This window comes from Oryx dammah, unplaced genomic scaffold, assembly GCF_014754425.2.
Source record: "Oryx dammah isolate SB20612 unplaced genomic scaffold, SCBI_Odam_1.1 HiC_scaffold_4, whole genome shotgun sequence".
Classification (NCBI taxonomy): Eukaryota; Metazoa; Chordata; class Mammalia; order Artiodactyla; family Bovidae; genus Oryx; species Oryx dammah.
This window is the reverse complement of record NW_024070188.1, coordinates 17,478,103-17,499,984: the sequence shown is the minus strand read 5'-3', so window position 1 is coordinate 17,499,984 and position 21,882 is coordinate 17,478,103. Positions and strand designations below refer to the sequence as shown.

General features: G+C 37.7%; 1 protein-coding gene across 2 annotated transcripts in view; it reads right to left on the bottom strand.

Annotated features, from left to right (window-relative positions):
- TBC1D32 (TBC1 domain family member 32) overlaps positions 1 to 21,882 on the bottom strand; it is a 197,984-nt gene that overhangs the window by 69,504 nt on the left and 106,598 nt on the right. For both annotated transcript variants that reach the window (XM_040239024.1, XM_040239025.1), the window contains 3 exons: positions 6,705 to 6,827; positions 4,712 to 4,820; positions 3,752 to 3,848 (listed from right to left, as the gene is read on the bottom strand). In XM_040239024.1, coding sequence (XP_040094958.1) covers positions 3,752 to 3,848; positions 4,712 to 4,820; positions 6,705 to 6,827 — 329 coding nt within the window. The remainder of the gene's footprint in view (positions 1 to 3,751; positions 3,849 to 4,711; positions 4,821 to 6,704; positions 6,828 to 21,882) is intronic.

Below are 21,882 nucleotides of genomic sequence, written 5' to 3'. Positions count from 1 at the left end.
AGTTGGACACGACTGAGCAACTTCACTTACTTACTTACTTACCAAAGGAATAGATTTTGGAAGAGTATCAGGAGTTTATCTCATAGTTGTTAAATTTGACATATTTACTAACCACCCTAGCAAAGGTATCAAGTAAACAGATACGAGTACAGAGTCAACTAGAGACACAGGTTAAAGATATAAATCTGTGTATACTGGACAGTATTTTAGTCATAATACTAGATGAAATCCCCAAAAGAATACACTCACTCACAAAAAAAGACAACTGAGAACTGAGGGGCACTCCAAAGTTTAGAGTTTGGAGAGACCTGAAAGATCTGACAAAGATGAAGAATTTGCCAGAAATTCAAGGGGGTAGGGGGAATAATCAGATAATGTACTTTCTGAAAGCCAAATAAGACAATGTTTCAAAAAGCAGAGGCATCAAACATGTCAAGTGATAAAGCTAAGTTTAACAGGATGAGTACTGAGATCTGACCCACTGATTTAACCCTGGTAGAATGGCAGAGGTGAAAGCCTGATTAGCTTTCAAGAGAATTCAAGAGAACACAGAAAGAGAATAACTATAACACTGGTGCTGCTGCTAAGTTGCTTCAGTCATGTCCGACTCTGTGCGACCCCAGAGATGGCAGCCCACCAGGCGCCCCGTCCCTGGGATTCTCCAGGCAAGAACACTGGAGTGGGTTGCTATTGCCTTCTCCAATGCATGAAAGTGAAAAGTGAAAGTGAAGTCTCTCAGTCGTGTCCGACTCCTAGCGACCCCATGGACTGCAGCCTACCAGGCTCCTCCATCCATGGGATTTTCCAAGCAAGAGTGCTGGAGCGGGATACCATTGCAACTACAATACTAATATTAGACAATTCCTTGAAGGAATTTTGCAGTGGGAGGAAATGAAATTGTAGGGAAGGGAAAGCAAGTTCAAAAGAAGATATTTTAAATATGGAAAAATTAATAGCATGCTGGATGGCTTATGGAAAAGCTACAGTGGAGAGCTCTACCAAGCTCCCATCCCCTAATCCCATAATTCCATGAAAAAGCAATAAGGAAAAAGGGAGAACAGTTAGAAGCAATATCTTTGCTGAGAAAGAGGATGGAATGTATTGCACAACTGAAGAACCTGGCATGTTTAAGTAATATTTGCAGTTTCATTCATAGTAATGCAAAACCTAAATTGGTACAGATGTAGCTGAGTCAGCCAATATGTATCAGGAGTATATGGAAGCTGATAGCTTCTATTTCTTCAGTTTGGGGGGAAAAAAAAAAAAAAGGAAAACAGTTATCTGACAGGAAAGATTGGGAAGAGGTGAGGAAGGGTCAATTAATGAGAAGATTTGAAAATAAGTCATCTAGGAGAGTACACTGAACTGGGGACACACCGTGTGGCTGCCTGGAAGCACTACGGGCTCACTAGAGGTTAACAACCATTCTGCAAGTGATCTTCTGGGCTAGAAAGAGAAGCTATTATTACTCCCTTTTCTAAATCACTTACAAGAGTAGAACAGGGAATAAAGTTATACTCCTCTGAGCTTCTCAGCGAACTATCAATTTAATCTTATTTTCTGATTTGTCTGCCTTGGTCAGTTTCAAATAAACCATATTTTTTTAATCAAACTAATTTGAAGAAACAAATTATCTAATATGGCAGTCACAAAATAAGATTGATAATGAGTCAATTTGCTGTTCAAAAGAAAAGATATATTTGTTTCCAAGTGAAACTTAGCAAAGATAGTAATGTTATTTGGAGACAAGGAAAAGGGCTGAAGGGTTGGGGCAGGGAGAATAGACCATGTCTTAACACCTCATCTTATCTCCAGGGCTTAGTGAAGTAACTGATAATCAGCACTCACAAAACATGCTGAATAAAGGAATGAGTAGATGAATAAATGATGAAACCTAAAGAAAGAATATCAGAATACTTAAGACTGGCTAAAAGACTGAAAGTAGCATAGAAAAACATAAGAGTAAAGATGGGGTTCACTGAGAGATACAAGTCAGTGCAAAGAGTCCAAAATGATATTCTTTCAAGCGTCTCTTCTTAAAAAATACTTAATCTTAACCCCACATCTCTGAATTAGGTCAAATAGAAAAACACACAGGCAAAATTGTAAAAGACAATATTAAAAGCTTTTAAAATTCCCTCGTGTTCTCTTTCCCTATAAAAATGTTTATCAGTTGATGGCCTCTATTAATTGAGGGAAAGGTAAATGGTTTTATGAAAGAAGAAAAATGTCTTACTTGTGAATAATAACTGTGGCATATAACCCAGTGAAATCAATTATATACGTTATTTTTTTCCAATGCAAATTTGATGGTAATGCAAAGATCATGTTGATATCAAGAGTTAACTTCTCAAATTAATGGTTTAATATCTTCATATTTCATCTTAGAATTCTCAAGTCTAAAAACTGCTTGATTTTTTAACTGCTCTTATGATAAGGTCTAACTACCTGAACTTGAGGTACCTAGGCCTTATGATTAAACCTGGCTTACCTGTCTAAGTCTTATCTCTGGTCACGCTTGTCCTCACATATCATATCTCACACATCCTTGAACTACTTATACTTCTTAATTTAATTTTCTCCTTTTAGTTTCACTGCTGGTTCCTGTCAAAAATGCTCTTTTAATACCCAGAAAATACCTACTTCATGTCTTACATTAAACTTTATGTTCTTCGGAAGAGCATCTGCTTTATGAACTCTCCTAGCATGCTACATTTTCTACTTAGTTCCTATCACATTGTCAGTTCAGTCAGTTCAGTCGCTCAGCCGTGAATCGCAGCACGCCAGGCCTCCCTGTCCATCACCAACTCCCGGAGCTCACTCAAACCCATGTCCATCAAGTCAGTGATGCCATCCAGCCATCTCATCCTCTGTCGTCCCCTTCTCCTCCTGCACCCAATCCTTCCCAGCATCAGAGTTTTCCCAATGAGTCAACTCTTCGCATGAGGTGGCCAAAGTATTGGCACCATTTCTTCCAAAGAACACCCAGGACTGGTCTACTTTAGGATGGACTGGTTGGATCTCCTTGCAGTCCAAGGGACTCTCAAGAGTCTTCTCCAACACCACAGTTCAAAAGCATCAATCCTTTGGCGCTTAGCTTTCTTCACAGGCCAACTCTCACATCCATACATGACTACTGGAAAAAACCATAGCCTTGACTAGATGGACCTTTGTTGACAAAGTAATGTCTCTGCTTTTGAATATGCTATCTAGGTTGGTCACACTGTAATACTATACAATTGTCTAATTACTTGACTGTGTTCTCTAAAAGGTCATGAATAGCTGACATTTAAAATTTTTGTGTTTTACTACATTTATATAACATTTCAAGTCTCGAGCACACAGGACTTACATGTGGCACAAGTATAAAAAAAAACATTAATCTGTTGAATAAAGTTCTGAGGAGGGCATGGCAACCCACTCCAGTATTCTTGCTTGGAGAATGTGCAGGGACAGAGAAGCCTGGTGGGCTACTTCTACATATCTAGAATTAATTCATCGAAAATCGCTAATTCCCCTTTTAAAACAAACACAAAAGGATCTGATAAGAATTATTCAGCATCATATAAATATTAGTTTAGTAAAGAATATGTGAAATAAAGAAAACTTAAAAAGGAATAGACATAAATCTATCCACATGTACAAACTGAAAGAAAAATAGTATTAATGTCTTCAAATTACTTTATGTCTTTTTTTCAAAGTAAAAAAAAAACAAGCACTAAAACATGGCACTTGATGATAAACACTTTACCTTGTTTTAGATCAGTACTTCTTGTAACACAGTCTGACAAATAGCAGTTTGGTAAAGGGTATGATGAAAACATTGGCCAAGGATATGGTTCATCACCCTAAAAAAGAAGCCAAACAGATGACTTTAGGAACTAGTTTAATATCAAATTTTAAGATTTTTTGAAGTGACATTTAAATTGGCTCTTGTTTCACAAATTCTAGAGTTGTAATATAACTAACCAAAAGCTATCTTATAATTCAATATTCTAATGGATACTAACTAAAATGAAATACAGAAACATTAAATACTGAAGACAAATATGATAATTCTATAATCAGATTGGTCACAAAGCTATTTCTCTTGCACTGTAATCATTTCAACCTCACCATTCTTGGTGTGAAAAGTTAAAACAAGTGCACTTCGTACAACAACAACAAAAAACCCTTCCAGAGACAACCAAACTCTATGGATTCTGATGAAAAAAGAGGTATTCAATATTGCCAATGAAATTCAACAAAATTAGTCATGTGGCTCAGATGGTAAAGTGTCTGTCTACAATGCGGGAGACCTGGGTTCAATCCCTGGGTCAGGAAGATCCCCTGGAGAAGGAAATGGCAATTTACTCCAGTACTCTTGCCTGGAAAATTCCATGGACAGAGGAGTCTGGTAGGCTACAGTCAATGGGGTCGCAGGAGTCGGACACGACTGAGCGACTTCACTTCACTTCAATAAAAATTAAGTATCATGAGGGAGAAAGATTTTAAAAGTGAAAAAAATGCAAAGACACACAAGGAAAATGACAAGTTTTTTTATAAAATAATATCCTATTCTGCAACACAAACTACCACTTGTGACATCTTGTCATGAAAAATACTATTTTCATTAGGAACTGTTCACTTGTATCCTAACTGTCATTTGAGTTGGCTACCTTGCTTTAAAATACATTTGAAAAACATTCTCCCCCCCATTTACTCCACTTACCTTCTCCAGTAACCTTGGAGGCAAAATTCGTTCCATTGGCCCACCAATAAGATTTATTCTAACAAGAACATGATTTCTCTCTACTGATAAGCTATCAATTATAAACTCCCTGAAAAATAAACATACCAATTGTTACTGCCTTAATTAAATATGATTTAATTTTAAGAGCATGTCAGTGCAATGCATAAGGAAAAAAGCAATACAGTTTCTGTAGAAAGAGGAGAGATAAATTCACCTTTATCTTACAGCTTTCCGACCTAAGGAACAAAGAATTGGAGATATAATTGATATAATGAAATGAATGATATGAAGAATATTTTCTTGACAAATGCTATATGTCAAAAAGAAATGACATGAAGACAGGCATTACTTCCACAACAACTTTACCACATTTTTAGTCAATGTTCCCTTCAGTTCTAGTTGTTGTTACTCAGTTGCTAAGTCGTGTCTGACTTTTTGTGTCCCCACGGACTGTAGCACCCCAGGCTCCTCTGTCCTCCACTAAGTTCCAGAGTTTACTTAAATTCATGTCCATCAAGTCAGTGATGATATCTAACCATCTCATTCTCCACTGTCCCCTTCTCGTTTTGCCTTCAAGTGGCCAAAATATTGGAGCTTCAGCTTCAGCATCAGTCTTTTCAATGAATTTTCAGGTTGATTTCCTTTAGGATTGACTGTTTTCATCTCCCTGCAGTACGAGGGACTCTCAAGAGTCTTTTCTAGCACCACAGTTCAAAAGCATCAATTCTAAAGCATCAATTCTTTGGCAGTCAAACTTCTTTATGGTCCAACTCTCACATCTGTACATGACTGCAGAAAAAACTATAGCTTTGACTGTACAGATCTTTGCTGGCAAAGTGATGTTTTTGCTTTCTAACACACCACCTAGGATTGTCACAGCTTTCCTTCCAAGGAGCAAGCGTCTTTGAATTTCATGGCTGCAGTCATTGTTCACAGTGATTTTGGAGTCCAAGAAAAGAAAACCTATCATTGTTTTCACTTTTCCCCTTTCTTTTTGCGATGAACTGATGGGACAGGATGCCATGATCTTAGTTTTCTGAATGCTGAGTTTCACACCAGCTTTTTCATTCTCCTCTTTCACCATCATCAAGAGGCTCTTTAGTTTCTCTTTGCTTTCTGCTGTAAGTTCTAGGCCAAATATCCTATTTCAAATTCTAAATGTTGCATCCTCCACACTTCCTGCAGCTGTTAATGAAGTGAAGTGAAGTCGCTCAGTCATGTCCGACTCTTTGTGACCCCATGGACTGTAGCCTACCAGGCTCCTCTGTCTATGGGATTTTCTAGGCAAGATTACTGGAGTGGTCTGTCATTTTCTTCTCCAGGGCATCTTCCCAACCCAGGAATTGAACCTGGGTCTCCTGCATTGCAGACAGGTGCTTTACCATCTGAGTCACTAGGGCAGCTGTTAATACTATCCTCTATATCAAAACTAGAGTATTCAACAATATAGCCTGATCTATACTATTTTTGCAAGGCCTAGCTAGGGTGGAGCAACACTTTTTTTAAAATTACGGACACAAAAATAATGCCAGCTACTGAATGTGTATCCAGCATATGTCAAACAAATCAAGGTAATGTCAAGTATGACATTTTAGTAGAAAGAAGTTTTGAAGATATTACCATAACATTGTTTCATAATAATCAGAATTTATGACTGTGAACTAACATAATTAAGAAAAGGAAGTAAAAATTACCTCTATAAGAGGCACAAAAATCAGACATTTTGTTTAGTGGGTCATCTTTCTCATGCAGTCTGAATTTAAAGGTGACACAACTTAATAAAGTCAGTATTTAACTAAAACATAAAAAACTAAACAGAAACTTAGAAAGTAGTACTCTGAAAGCCATTTCCAAAAACGTCATTCACAATCTTTTTAACTGACATTTATGCTTTAATTGCTTTTTACTCTTATTTAAATCTACTGAATTCAAATAATGGAAAACATGAAATAAACTGTACCAAAATTTTTACCTGTGACTTTCAGAGGTTTCTAGGGTATTTTCTTCTTGAGCATTTAGTAACATTTCAGATACTTGATACTGAGCCTCTAATAGAAGAAGAGTGTCTAGATCACAGCATACCACACTTAATAACCTATATAAAAAGGAACAATAAAAATAGATATTCTAAAATACATCCTAAAAATTTAGAGAGTCTCTTGGTGTCTCAAACACCTATACATGGAAACACAAATTTTGTAAGTAAAATTAGGCAGTTATTTCACATATATTTTAAATAACTGACTTCAAAAGATTTTCTTATTGAAATACTATTTAAGGACCATGGGTAATTTCTAATCTATGTTAAAAATTGATTTAAATCTAGGAATCTTCTCAACTAATAATTTAAAAATTAAGGGGTCTTCCCTGGTGGCTCAGCAGTAAAGTGAGAAAGACATGACTCAGTTCCTAACCTGGGAAGATCTCACATACCGTGGAGCAGCTAAGCCCATACTCCGCAACTACAGAGCCTGTGGGCTACAACTACGGAGGCCCACTCCCTCTAGAGCCCGTGCTCCACAGCCAGAGACGCCACCACAAGGAGAAGCCCATGCACAGCAACTAGAGCGCACCCTCACTTGCTGCGACTAGAGAAAAGCCCAAGCAGCAGCCAAGACTCCGCACAGCCATAAATAAATAAATAAAACTATTAAAAAAGACAGTGCTCTTAAAAAAATAGGGAACACTAGCAAACCTATAAAAACTACAGATTGCCATCACTTTACACCAAATTAAATATACAAGGAATGACAGAATTTTTTCGCTATCAATACAGGAAATGTTCACCAGGTGAAATGTCAATGGCTAACTTTATAACGGTCAGATAGAGCTGAAAACACCTAAACACACTGATCTATCTTAACATCACTAAACATAGAAATCACATGGGTCCTATTGTGATGCAAGAGGATGTACAGTGCACTGTCTATGAAATATTCTTGCCAAGAAAACTGAACCTGAAACTAACCAATCCAAGCTATCTCATTATCAGTTTATAGGAAATATAAGGCTCAGAGAAATATGGTAAAAAGACACCCAAGGGAGAAAGAGTCAACCCAAAGCTAGAATTTGGAGACTTCTGCACATTATGTATTTCTTCAGGAAAACAAGAAAAGAAAAAGAAGGTTCACTTTAAAAAGAGGGGGTAAAGGAAGTTATAAATTAAAAAGAAAAATAAAATAAATCTGAAGATTCTGTCTTGACTCATGATTCAACCAAAAACTGTAAAAGTGTATTTTTGAGGAATACAGGAATCACCTCCAAGGTATGTTAAGTGAAAAAGCAGAGGCACAAAATGTGTACAGTGATAGCATTTGAACAAAAATTGAGAAACATTTAAATATCCATGTAAATACATATTTGGTTTTTTTTTAATTTTCATTTTTACTTTATTTTACTTTACAATATTGTATTGGTTTTGCCATATATTGATATGAATCCACCACGGATGTACATGAATTCCCAATCCTGAACCCCCCTCCCCCCTCCCACCCCATATCATCTCTCTGGATCATCCCTGTGCACCAGCCCCAAGCATCCTGTATCCTGTATTGAACATAGACTGGCGATTCGTTTCTTATATGATAGTATACATTTCAATGCCATTCTCCCAAATCATCCCACCCTCTCCCTCTCCCTCAGAGTCCAAAAGTCTGTTCTATAGATCTGTGTCTCTTTGTTTTTACATAGAATTTCTCTCCAAGAACAGAATGAAACTGGCAATAACTGTTAGATGGGGTGGGGGTGTAATCTGACAGACTAAGGGAATATATTTCTCACAGTACATCTTTTATAGTTTTTCAATTTTGGTACAATCATATGCTTTACCTATTCGATAGCATCTGCAGAAAAATACCTGATGGATGCATTTAAGAGCAATTCAACATCACTCCCCAGAACTTGGTGAAAATGACCAAATGCATATAAAACTAAGAGAAAATCTACTATCATCAATTTAGATAATGTTTCATATTTAGTTTATAAAAAAAATTTGTGCTAGATAAAACAAACAAAAAAACTACTTAGACTTCTAGTTTAAAGATGGTAGTATAAATTGGTATTTCCCTTCTCTAAGTCTAAAAATAACCCCAAGAATTGAGAAGGAAAGAAAAGATTATAAAAATATTTAGCTACAAAAGGAGCTGAAGGACAGTCAAGGGCACTCAAACTTGGGCAAAGATGACTATGGGAGGAAAGAAACTAAGAAAGGACATCATGGCTGTCAATGAAAAATAAAAAGATTAATTCCCCCCCCAAATTCATAAAAGCATTAAAAAAAATGAGTATACTCAGATGAAAAACCTAATCCTCTGTTTGCAACAATGGAAACAGAATTCATGAGACAGAAGCGGAAAATCTCTGGTCCTTTTATGGTTCCTATAACAAAACAAACAGGTAGAAGGTGGAGTCACAGACAAATCAATTACTAGTTACTGGTTATAGATTATAGAGACAATTATTAATAGTTAAAACTGACTACCCTCCATATTGAGATTGGCAGGGACAACACAAAAACATACACAAATCCCAAAACTTAGGCCCACAGGAAGGGTTCAACTAATTGGAATATGACCGTAATTTCTCTTCAACACAAGCTTCCAATAATAGCTGATGAAAAAACTCACATCCCTCCAAAAAGAAATATCACAGGATGCATCCAAAGGTGCTCCAAGAAAAAGGACAAAATAACAGGATGAGCAGATGGCAAACACAAACACACACATACATATACACACAGAGAGCTGTCATTATAACTTGAAAACTATGACCAAATAATTGTCTGTAATTTTTAAGTTAAATAAAATGTATCAGATCAACAGGCTGTATAACTTACAGAATATTATACATCAATTATCTCTTTAGTTAAAACGTTTAATGTAAAGCAATAGTGTCCAACAAGTTCTTTGCACAAAGCAGAGCTGTATAAGCACAGGGAAGAAGCAGCAAAACAACCAGAAAAGATAAAACATGAACTGGCAGAGCTAAGGAAAGAAGCAGAAGAAATGAAAGTGTCGCAGGAATTAAAGTACAACTACAAACAGCAAAAAAGGACAGATGCTGCTAAAAGCAGAATAAATGCATAGGCAACAGAAAAGTACGAAAAATATAATGAAAACAAGGAGTTTAAATTAGTGTTTGAAGAGAAAACCGAAATAACCAAACAGGACACACCTTTAGAGATACTAGTCAAATTCTTTCCAAGAAAAAATCACCACGAATCTAAGTATATAAAGTGACAGCATGTCCATAAGTAAACTGAAATCAGAAGAGTCAACACTGAGACAGAGCCTAGTAAAGCTATTACATTTAGAGAAAGACCATTGGGGTATCCAGGAAGAGTCACTAAGAGAGGTGGGGCTGGGGGCAGGGAATCAAGCTGTTCTCAGACATATCCATAGCAACATTCAACACCAGCAGGACAATGAAACCACACTGGGAGGAGGTCTAAAATCAGATATTAACACACATTACAAAACTGTGGTCATTTTTAACCTGTAGTAATGACATGGGGAGAAGGCAATGGCACCCCACTCCAGTACTCTTGCCTGGAAAATCCCATGGGCAGAGGAGCCTGATAGGCTGCAGTCCATGGGGTCTCGAAGAGTAGGACATGACTGAGCGACTTCACTTTCACTTTTCAGTTTCCTGCACTGGAGAAGGGAACGGCAACCCCCAGTGTTCTTGCCTGGAGAATCCCGGGGACGGGGGAGCCTGGTGGGCTGCCGTCTATGGGGTCGCGCAGAGTCGGACACGACTGAAGCGACTTAGCAGCAGCAGCAGCAGCAGTAGTGACATGAATAAACAAAAGAAAATACAAACAGATGCAAATATATAGAGGAATTTAAAATATGTCAGGGGCAGATAGAATTTCCTGATAGACTGAATATTTGGAGCAAAAATAAGAAAAATACTAAGGATAACTCTAGATGTTTTGTTAGAAAAATAAGAATCAAGTTGTGGGAAACTAAGTAATAAGGCTTTAAGTTATAAAGATTTAGGGTGCATCTAGTAACCTTTCTACTTTCTTCAGGCTATTAAATCAGTGAACGGGTAGTGAAAACAACCTCAGCATGCTCTAGTTTATGATTTAAAAGGAGGAGTCCATAGAATCCAGATGAACAATAAGATGATCCAAGGTGAGTTAGAGTATCTGTGAAAGCAAATGCATGCCTGGACTGAATTCTCATTAGAGAATGAGTAAATAGAAACTTTCGGAGAAGGAAATGGCAACCCACTCCAGTGTTCTTGCCTGGAGAATCCCAGGGACAGGGGAGCCTGGTGGGCTGCTGTCTATGGGGTCACACAGAGTCAGACATGACTGAAGCGACTTAGCAGCAGCAGCAGCAGCAAATAGAAATTTTAACAAATGAGGTAAGACTTTTAAAATTTTACTTTTAAAATCAAATACTAGGAATAATGGAGAGTTTCACAAATTTGATCCAGCAATAAATTAAAAGAACAGCATACTGTGATCAAATACAGTTCATTCCAGGAAGAAAAGGCTAGCTTAATGTTAAAACATCTCCTGAGGTAATTCATGGCATCCATATGTAATAGAAAATAATCAAATAATCATCTGACCAGATGCCTAAAAGCTCCTTGATTTAAGATTCAACATTCACAGTCTACTCCATATTTTCCAAAAAATGTTAATTAAATTTAAAAAAAAGGTTATTTCTTTAAGGAGACAAATTCATTTCAATGCAAGAGCTGAAAGTATAAAGGGGAAAAGCATTCCCACTGAGGTAAGGAGGAAAGCAAAACAGTCCATTATTTAGCATTGTTTTAGAAGTTTAAGCCAATGCAAAAAAGATGAGAAAAAGAATGTTACCTGAAAAGAAATAATGCTTTTCATTATCAGAAGATGATAAAACTGTTTATTTGGAAACTACTCATCCTCATTACATAAAATTCAATTTACTTAATTTTAAGAAATACTGGCTAAATACCTACTAAGTGCCTACTACTGCTTTAAGTGCTGAAGATACCTCACCAAACACAAATAGACAAAAATCCCAGTCCTTACGGAATGCCAAAATACTAGAAGAGGGGAACAAGGAACAAAATACAAACTTAAAACACAGCACGGATGTAACTAAAACAGGGAAATGAGTAAGGAGTTGTAGCAAGAGAGCAGTGGGGATGGATCACTGTACCCAATTTAAAATAAGGTAGTTAGGAAAGACCTCATCAAGGTGACACTGGGTAAAGACCTAAAAGAAATAAAGAAACAACCCATGGAGCTATCTGAGGAAAAACTGCTCTAAGACAGCAAATAGCTTGAGCTAGCAACTAAAGGTGAGACCACACCTGCCTGTTTGAAGAACAGGAAAGGAGTCAATGTGGCGCGAGAGGTAAAGAATCTGCCTGCCAAAGCAGGAGATGCACGAGACACGGGTTCAACCCCTGGGTTGGGAAGATCCCCTGGAGTAGGAAGTGGCTCCCCACTCCAGGGGTTCTTTCCTGGAAAATTCCATGGGCAGAGGAGCCTGACCGGCTACAGTCCATGGGCCACAAAGAGTCGGAAATGACTGAGCAACTGAGCACAAGGAAGCCAATGCAGCTGAAGTGGAAAAAGCAAAGGAGAAGTATTTGGAGATGAGGTTAGAGTAAAATTAGGAGTCAAGATCATACAGGACTCTCAGGTCACTGTAGAAAGTCTATACTTTACTTTGGTGACACATAAATTCCACTGAAGTCTTGTCTCATCCTGATAATATGAGGAACTTGGTAAGTACAGAACTGAGATTACTTGATTTGCATTTTACTGGGATCACTCTTACTGCTGCGTGTAGAACAGGCCAAAATTAGGCAGGGACAGAAGCAGAGGTACCAGTGTAGAAAAAGACATAGTGATAATTTAGATAAGGCACTAGCTTAAAACAGGGTATTGTCATAGAGGATCTATTTATTAGAAAAAAAATGGCTCTGTGGCAGGTAGACGTTTAGGGTAGGCCTCATGATCCCACCCTCCTGGTACCTATGTCTTTGTGTGATTCTCTTCTCTAAAATGTACGCAGGATCTGTGTCTTGCCTCTAGTTAAAGGTTATTGGACAGATGGAATTACCTAAATGTGATTACGTAAGACTATGCCATTTTTATCCTGATAATATGAGGAACTTGGTAAGTACAGAACTGAGATTACTTATGCCATTCTTATCCCCAACCAGTAACACTGAAGAAGCTGAAGTTGAATGGTTCTATGAAGACCTACAAGACCTTTTAGAACTAACACCCAAAAAAGATGTCCTTTTCATTATACGGGACTGGAATGCAAACGTAGGAAGTCAAGAAACACCTGGAGTAACAGGCAAATTTGGCCTTGGAATATGGAATGAAGCAGGGCAAAGACTAATAGAGTTTTGCCAAGAAAATGCACTGGTCATAGCAAACACCCTCTTCCAACAACACAAGAGAAAACTCTACACATGGACATCACCAGATGGTCAACACCGAAATCAGATTGATTACATTCTTTGCAGCCAAAGATGGAGAAGCTCTATACAGTCAACAAAAACAAGACCAGGAGCTGACTGTGGCTCAGATCATGAACTCCTTATTACCAAATTCAGACTGAAATTGAAGAAAGTAGGGAAAACCGCTAGACCATCCAGGTATGACCTCAATCAAATCCCTTATGACTATACAGTGGAAGTGAGAAATAGATTTAAGGGCCTAGATCTGATAGATAGAGTGCCTGATGAACTATGGAATGAGGTTCGTGACACTGTACAGGAGACAGGGATCAAGACCATCCCCATGGAAAAGAAATGCAAAAAAGCAAAATGGCTGTCTGGGGAGGCCTTACAAATAGCTGTGAAAAGAAGAGAAGCAAAAAGCAAAGGAGAAAAGGAAAGATATAAGCATCTGAATGCAGAGTTCCAAAGAATAGCAAGAAGAGATAAGAAAGCCTTCTTCAGCGATCAATGCAAAGAAATAGAGGAAAACAATAGAATGGGAAAGACTAGAGATCTCTTCAAGAAAATTAGAGAAACCAAGGGAACATTTCATGCAAAGATGGGCTCGATAGAGGACAGAAATGGTATGAACCTAACAGAAGCAGAAGATGTTAAGAAGAGGTGGCAAGAATACACAGAAGAACTGTACAAAAAGGATCTTCACGACCCGGATAATCACGATAGTGTGATCACTCATCTAGAGCCAGACATCCTGGAATGTGAAGTCCAGTGGGCCTTAGAAAGCATCACTATGAACAAAGCTAGTGGAGGTGATGGAATTCCAGTTGAGCTCTTTCAAATCCTGAAAGATGATGCTGTGAAAGTGCTGCACTCAATACGCCAGCAAATTTGGAAAACTCAGCAGTGGCCACAGGACTGAAAAAGGTCAGTTTTCATTCCAATCCCAAACAAAGGCAATGCCAAAGAATGCTCAAACTACCGCACAATTGCACTCATCTCACATGCTAGTAAAGTAATGCTCAAAATTCTCCAAGGCAGGCTTCAGCAATACGGTTGAGCCGTTAACTTCCTGATGTTCAAGCTGGTTTTAGAAAAGGCAGAGGAACCAGAGATCAAATTGCTAACATCCGCTGGATCATGGAAAAAGCAAGAGAGTTTCAGAAGAACATCTATTTCTGCTTTATTGACCATGCCAAAGCCTTTGACTGTGTGGATCACAATAAACTGTGGAAAATTCTGAAAGAGATGGGAATCCCAGACCACCTAACCTGCCTCTTGAGAAATCTGTATGCAGGCCAGGAAGCAACAGTTAGAAGTGGACATGGAACAACAGACTGGTTCCAAATAGGAAAAGGAGTACGTCAAGGCTGTATATTGTCACCCTGCTTATTTAACTTATATGCAGAGCACATCATGAGAAACGCCGGACTGGAAGAAACACAAGCTGGAATCAAGACTGCCGGGAGAAATATCAATCACCTCAGATGTGCAGATGACACCACCCTTAGGGCAGAAAGTGAAGAGGAACTAAAAAGCCTCTTGATGAAAGTGAAAGAGGAGAGTGAAAAAGTTGGCTTAAAGCTCAACATTCAGAAAACGAAGATCATGGCATCTGGTCCCATCACTTCATGGGAAACAGATGGGGAAACAGTGGAAACAGTGCCAGACTTTATTTTTTGGGCTCCAAAATCACTGCAGATGGTGATTGCAGCCATGAAATTAAAAGACACTTACTCCTTGGAAGGAAAGTTATGAGCAACCTAAATAGCATATTCAAAAGCAGAGACATTACTTTGCCGACTAAGGTCTGTCTAGTCAAGGCTATGGTTTTTCCAGTAGTCATGAATGGATGTGAGGTTGGACTGTGAAGAAGGCTGAGCACCGAAGAATTGATGCTTTTGAACTGTGGTGTTGGAGAAGACTCTTGAGAGTCCCTTGGACTGCAAGGAGATCCAACCAGTCCATTCTAAAGGAGATCAACCCTGGGATTTCTTTGGAAGGAATGATGCTAAAGCTGAAACTCCAGGACTTTGGCCACCTCATGCGAAGAGTTGACTCACTGGAGAAGACTTTGATGCTGGGAGGGATTGGGGGCAGGAGAAGAAGGGGACGACAGAGGATGAGATGGCTGGATGGCATCACTGACTCAATGGATGCGAGTCTGAGTGAACTCCGGGAGGTGGTGATGGACAGGGAGGCCTGGCATGCTGGGATTCATGGGGTCGCAAAGAGTTGGACACGACTGAGCGACTGAACTGAACTGAACTAAACTGAACTGAACTGATGCCATTCTTGGTGGAGTGTCTCTTTCTTCTGTTGGCTTTGAAGAAGCAAGCAGCTATGTTGGGGAAAACCAAGTAACAAGGAAGAACTGATGGCACACTTACACTGGCAAGCTGCAAGGGCTTCTGACCTCTAAGCAGCAGGAAAACTAGACCCTCTGTGCTAAAATTATGGAACTACATTCTGTCAACAATCTATGAGTTTAGAAACAGACCGTTTCCTACTTGAGCTTCAAATGAGATCACAGCCCCATCTGACACCTTGTTTGCAGCCTTATGAGACTATGCAAAAGGACCAAGCTAGGGTGAACCTTGACAAAAACTGAGATAAATGTGTGTTATTTTAAGGTACAAAGCTTCTGGTTAGGGTTCAACAAAATGCCTCCACTAACAAGCTGAAAGCATTTAAAACAGAATAATCAAAACGAATTAATAATTTGTACATCTATACAATCTCAGACATTTATCAGATGTTTGGGCTTTCCTGGTCGCTCAGCTGGTAAAGAATTCTGCCTGCAATGAGGGAGACCTGGGTACTATTCTTGGGTTGGGAAGATCCCCTGGAAAAGGGAAAGGCTACCCTCTCCAGTATTCTGGCCTGGAGAATTCCATGGACTGTATAGTCCATGGGGTTCCAAAGAGTCAGACACGACTGAGCGACTCTCACCACCAGTTCTAGATTTATGTGACATATTTAGTCTCACAGTAATTCTGAGGAAGGTATAGTTACCATCTCCATTTCACATGTGAGGAAATGGAAGCATCGAGAGTTATGAATCTTGTCTAAAATCATTCTGGCAATGTTGTTCCAGAGTCCATGCTCTTAAAGGACTCAGAGATACTGCCATGCACTGTAGTATATACCAAGGAACATAAGGCTACAGATATTAACAAAATACATGTAAGACCTATGGAAAAAACACCCAATGTTCTAATGAGACTAATTAAAGAATACTTAATTGGAGATATATGCCATGTTTACAGATTGGAAACTCATTATAAAGATGCCAGTTCACTCACTATTGATCTAAAGATTCAGTCCAATGATAATTAAAATCCCAATGGGTTGATTTGTGTGACAAGGTGAAATTAAACTTTACATGGAAAGAAAAGGACTAAAAGTAGCCAAGATGTTTGAAAAACAACAAAGTAGAAGGAATCACCCTATAATTACTGTAACATATTATAAAGCAATAGTAATTAAAACAATGCATTATTTGCACAAAGATGAACAAAAATCTAACTGAATAGAAGAGGAAGTTCAGAAACCTCTTTAAATATTTAGATATCTTTTTTGTAACACAAAAGAATTATATATATGTATGTACACAGAGATATGTATCTATATGTTCCATGTGGAGCAAGTTGTTTATGACAGCTAAAACTAAAGAACTGTAAATACCCCCAAAGTCTGGTAGTAGCATAATATATAAACAAAATACAGTCTACATCTGCTAATGGCATATTATATAGCAATGAGCACTGACCTTAGAAATATAATGCTACAAATAAGACGTCAGATGTGACAGGATATAGTCTATGCTAAAACTAAAATAAAGAACAAAAAGCAACAAAATTAAAATGTATTTTTTGGAAATACAAAAAAAAGGAGTAAAAAATAAAAATAAGTCAAAGTAGTATATAGCATAAAAGTCAGAATAATGTTTACCCATTAGCAAGAAGGGAGGCAGTCATGATCAACAAATGCATAGTACTAGTAAGTTTTCTTTATTTAGTTGACTGGGATTTTATGTAGACATTTAATTTACAATACCTTGTTAAGCTCATGTTTTATGCAATATTTGTATTTTTAATATTTCATTTAAAAACTTACATTATGCTAGAGTGATAATGTGAAAAAGTATAGCATTTTATTCATATGAAGTATAAACATATATGCAATATGAACAAATTAAAAATATCAATAAAAGAATGTATATTTTAATAATCATGCATAAAGCCTTTACAACAAGTGCCATTTAATACTCAATCATGTAATCATCTAATAAACAGATCCTAATGGGTTCATTAGTTACATCAGCATATCTGTATAAGCTAGCAGCTACAGTAAATATGGAAGAAAAAGTCACTTGAGTAAGACCATCTTTTTAGGCTAACCATGACATTAAAGCTAGGTTTACAAAGTGAATTGGAGTGGGCAAATTTCATATCCATTAATTTTTAAAAAGTGATCAGAAAAACATGTCTCAAAACTTACATATTATTAGGCTTGCAAATAACAAATCGTGCAGCTTAATTTTTGTTGACTCCAACCCATATTTCCCAAAGTTAAGAAAAAAACTGCTACTTATTTCATACACAGAGTTGGTTATATCAAGAAGTATTTCAAAGAAAATCAACAATTATCCAAGATGAATCCACATTCAAGAGTAAACTAGATAAATGTTTTAATGGTATATTTTCAGTTTTTTTTATAAACAGATGAAGTAGCAATAACAAAGTTAATGTAAAGATAGCAACAGTTTCACAGAAGAAATTTCAGAAGTGTCTGTGTATATGTATGTGTCTCTCTCAGAATACAGTTAGAAGTAGATTGATTCTACCTACTCCAGACACAAACTCCCTTAGGTTGTTACTTAGGCATTATAGTTTACTTTTATCAAAATAAGAGAAGTTTCTGTACACCAAAAGACAGACAGTAATCACAGACCTTAGCTGTTCATTCTCTATTTCCTACAGTTCTAAACAATGTGCAAATATTACCCACATTATTATAGTCTTGCAGTTCCCAGGAACCCAAACAGTCTAGTATCCCAGGGATATGGTGTTGCTGGTTGAAGGCAGTGAGACATAAGAGTTTGTTTGCCTATAGCAAAGCTTTTGGAGGCATAACACAATTATTTAAAGTGGGGAAGGATCCAGCCCTTGCAGTAATTCCATGAAAGCATTTGTACAGCTGTGGGGATAATCAAATCTATGGCTTGTTTGAGTCAGGTTTATTGATGATATCTAATAACATCTTTCTCATCTTACCTCAGGCACTGAAGACTAAGCCCCTATCTCTGTTAGACACTTTATACAGCATTGATCAGTGGGCATGCTTCCTGCCTTTGTGTATCTGTTCATTATATGTAACAAAAGGCATAATCAAGATGAAGCCTCTTTACACCAGTGAATTAACAAAATCTCTCACTGGTAAGTAAAAGTCACTTGCGGAGCCACAAGGGAAGCCCTCTCAGTGGTAAGATACTGCTGCTGCTGCTAAGTCACTTCAGTCATGTCCGACCCTGTGCAACCCCAGAGATGGCAGCCCACCAGGCTCCACCATCCCTGGGATTCTCCAGGCAAGAACACTGGAGTGGGTAATATGGCTAATGTGAAAAGCAAGAGCAGCTTGCTTTCATTCAACATGGACAGTAACACATCCTTCATTTTATCAAAATTTAGTCCTATCATCCCTCAAATTATCATGAAAAACTACTCTACTGATGATACGTTGTGAAAAGGACAGCTTGTCTTCTACATATTCCAGCAAGAGTAGGTGTGCCAGAGAGAAATATCCAAAGAACTCATGGCCATCTCAGTGAAGTTTCTGAGTTCTAGTGGCCTAAAATGTCAAGATATCACATGCAATTACATGATGTATTATTAAATTTTACACTATTTACCACCAAAGAAGTGACATAATGCATGACTCTGAATTTTAGCAACAACCCCTACAATATTTGGGTATGCTTCTCTGATTCATATCAAGTAATCCCTAACTCTCAACTTTAGGTGACCTAAAGGCTAGAATAAGGTCTAAAACTTGAGGTAGAAATTCTGTCACTTGAGCTTTAACCCAGCAGATTCAATGCTGTCAAATCATATTGTCAGGAGATATCACTATATCCTTGAAACTGTATCAATAAGCATAACTACCATAATCTAGTTATAACCAAAGATAATTAGGCCAGATTGTTTTCACTAACAATGTGATCAAGCTGTGAGGTGAACCAGCTCACGTTAGTCATGCTGTGAGCCTCTGTGAGGTTCCCCTGTGAGGGCTGACTCAATGAAAGCCCATTTGCCCTAAATGAGTTAGGATAATGAGAGTAATGCAGCTGAGCCATAAGCCCTGCTCTGAACATGGAAGATACACTGTTTTGCCTCAGATGCAAAGGGAGCCTCCCAACCTAGTGTGGAAATGGGTATCTTACATCATTGAAAAATTGGATTTTCAAATACTACACATTATATAATTTTTCTTTCCCAAAAGTCTCCCTCCCCTTAAACTTCAGTGACTTAAAAATTGCAAAGTTATGATGTAAAGGTCTATAATTCCGTATCCGTAAACCTCAGGACCAAGAATTTAAATTTTTATGCATTTAGCAACAAAATAGTATACACGAAGTCTGGAGCAATACCTCATAATCAAGCATATTAATATTTCTTTGGCAAAATATATTGATATTCAAATTAGTCAGGCTAAATAAAGACTACAAAAAATCTCATCACCTGAGGTTAAGATGAGATGCAGAGAGCAAATAAATTCTTAGAATTTTAGAATTTCAAATCAGAAGCTGTGGCACTTGAGCCTGGATAATGCCAAGTTAATATCCATTATAATATTCGTAAGTTTAAAAGAATGTGTGTCTATAATGCATGGTATAGAGAAATTTATTTTTAAAATCCAACCAAACATTCTGAATTTCAATTCATTTCTGGCAGTGAAAATCAGTGTTTCCTTAATATGAATGTTTATTTGAACTGTTTCAAGGAATAAAATGGCCTCAAATTTGGGCCTAAACTTTTCACTAGGTTTGGGATGTATTTTGAACACAGTCTATTCCCCCATGAATTTGCTAATAACCTAAATCAAATCTCAACACCAGAATAATTCCCTATTCTTAATTATCACATTCTTTGTACGTCACTTTTTAATCATCACCATCGTATCATTAACGTGAGCAAATGGGCACTTGTCCAGGCTACCAGAATGGTTCTGGGCAGTATACTCTTAGCTATCATCTCTATTTGAATGAAGTCCAAAAATGTTCATTGCTTTCCTCATGCTAGGAGTCACACACCTCTTCTCTTCACCCTGCCATTTTTTCCCTAGATTTTCTTCCTTGAATACACTGAAACAACACGTTTCTAATAACATTTTAACTATTTTCAAAAATGCATCACCATAAATTACATAAGTTTTACTTCTATCAACTTTAATCAAATGCATCATGTATATTTTACTTAACCAAACAATACAAAAATCCAATACAGAAGATTTCCTTCTGATTAGTACACACAAACTAGCTAGTAAAAATGCAATACCCAGTTCTCTGCCATTTGATCAAACCCAACAATGAGACATGAACTACAAGCACACTAACCACACGTACAAATCTGGAGCTTAAAGATTCTGATATACCTATAACCGTTTATGAAGAATAAAAAAGGGGGCAAGGTCAGTTTGCCCATAAAACTAGTGAGCAGCAAAAAGAGTGAGCAGGGGCTGTGGAAAGCCTCCTCATTTGAGCTACGTACCAAATTCACATCATAGTTTCAGAAAGTGCTCTGGGATCTCCCGAAGCTGGCAGTTAGTTCGGATTTCCCTAAGTACACACAGAGTATAGCTTTGGAATATAACAAGTTTGCTGAACTTGTGTGGTGTGCTGTGCTGTGCTTAGTTGCTCAGTTGTGTCTGACTCTTTGAGACCCTATGCACTATAGACCGCCAGGCTCCTTTGTCTATGGGGATTCTCCAGGCAAGAAGACTGGAGTGGGTTGCCATGCTCTCCTGCAGGGGATCTTCCAAACCCAGGGATCGCACTGTAGGCAGATTCTTCACCATCTGAGTCACCAGGGAAGCCCAAGAAAAATGGAATTAGTTGCCTATCCCTTCTCCAGGGGAACTTCCTGACCCAAGAATCAAACCGGGGTCTACTGCATTGCAGGCAGATTCTTTACCAACTGAGTCACCAGGGAAGCCCAAACTTGTGTGTGCATATCCAAATGGTCAATAAAATCTGGACATATGGTCAAGAGATAGCACAGAGGATAGACAGAAAGATACAAGGTTAGCTAGTAAAGAAGTGAAAATTGAAACCACTGTAGAAAATAAAAATAATTAAAAAAATGGGTAAAGGACCAAAGACACTCTAGAATTCAGTTAGAAAGGTAGGTAGTAAAAGAGGAAAAGTCATAAAATGATGACTCATAAAAAGAACTCCAGAAATAAAGAGACAAACATCATACAATTCTCCCAAACAGACCATATATAGTAGTGCAGCACTTGGTAGGAATTCAATAACTATTTTCTCAATGAATGAAACAAATAAAAGGAAAGTGTCAAAATTTGGAGGAATATAAAATGGAGAGGTCAAGTAAAATGAGTCATAGGAAGAGGGCACATAGAAATACATAAGGTAGGAAATATGCCTAAACTTGAACTCAGTTTAGTTCAGTTGCTTAGTGGTGTCTGACTCTTTGTGACCCCTTGAACTG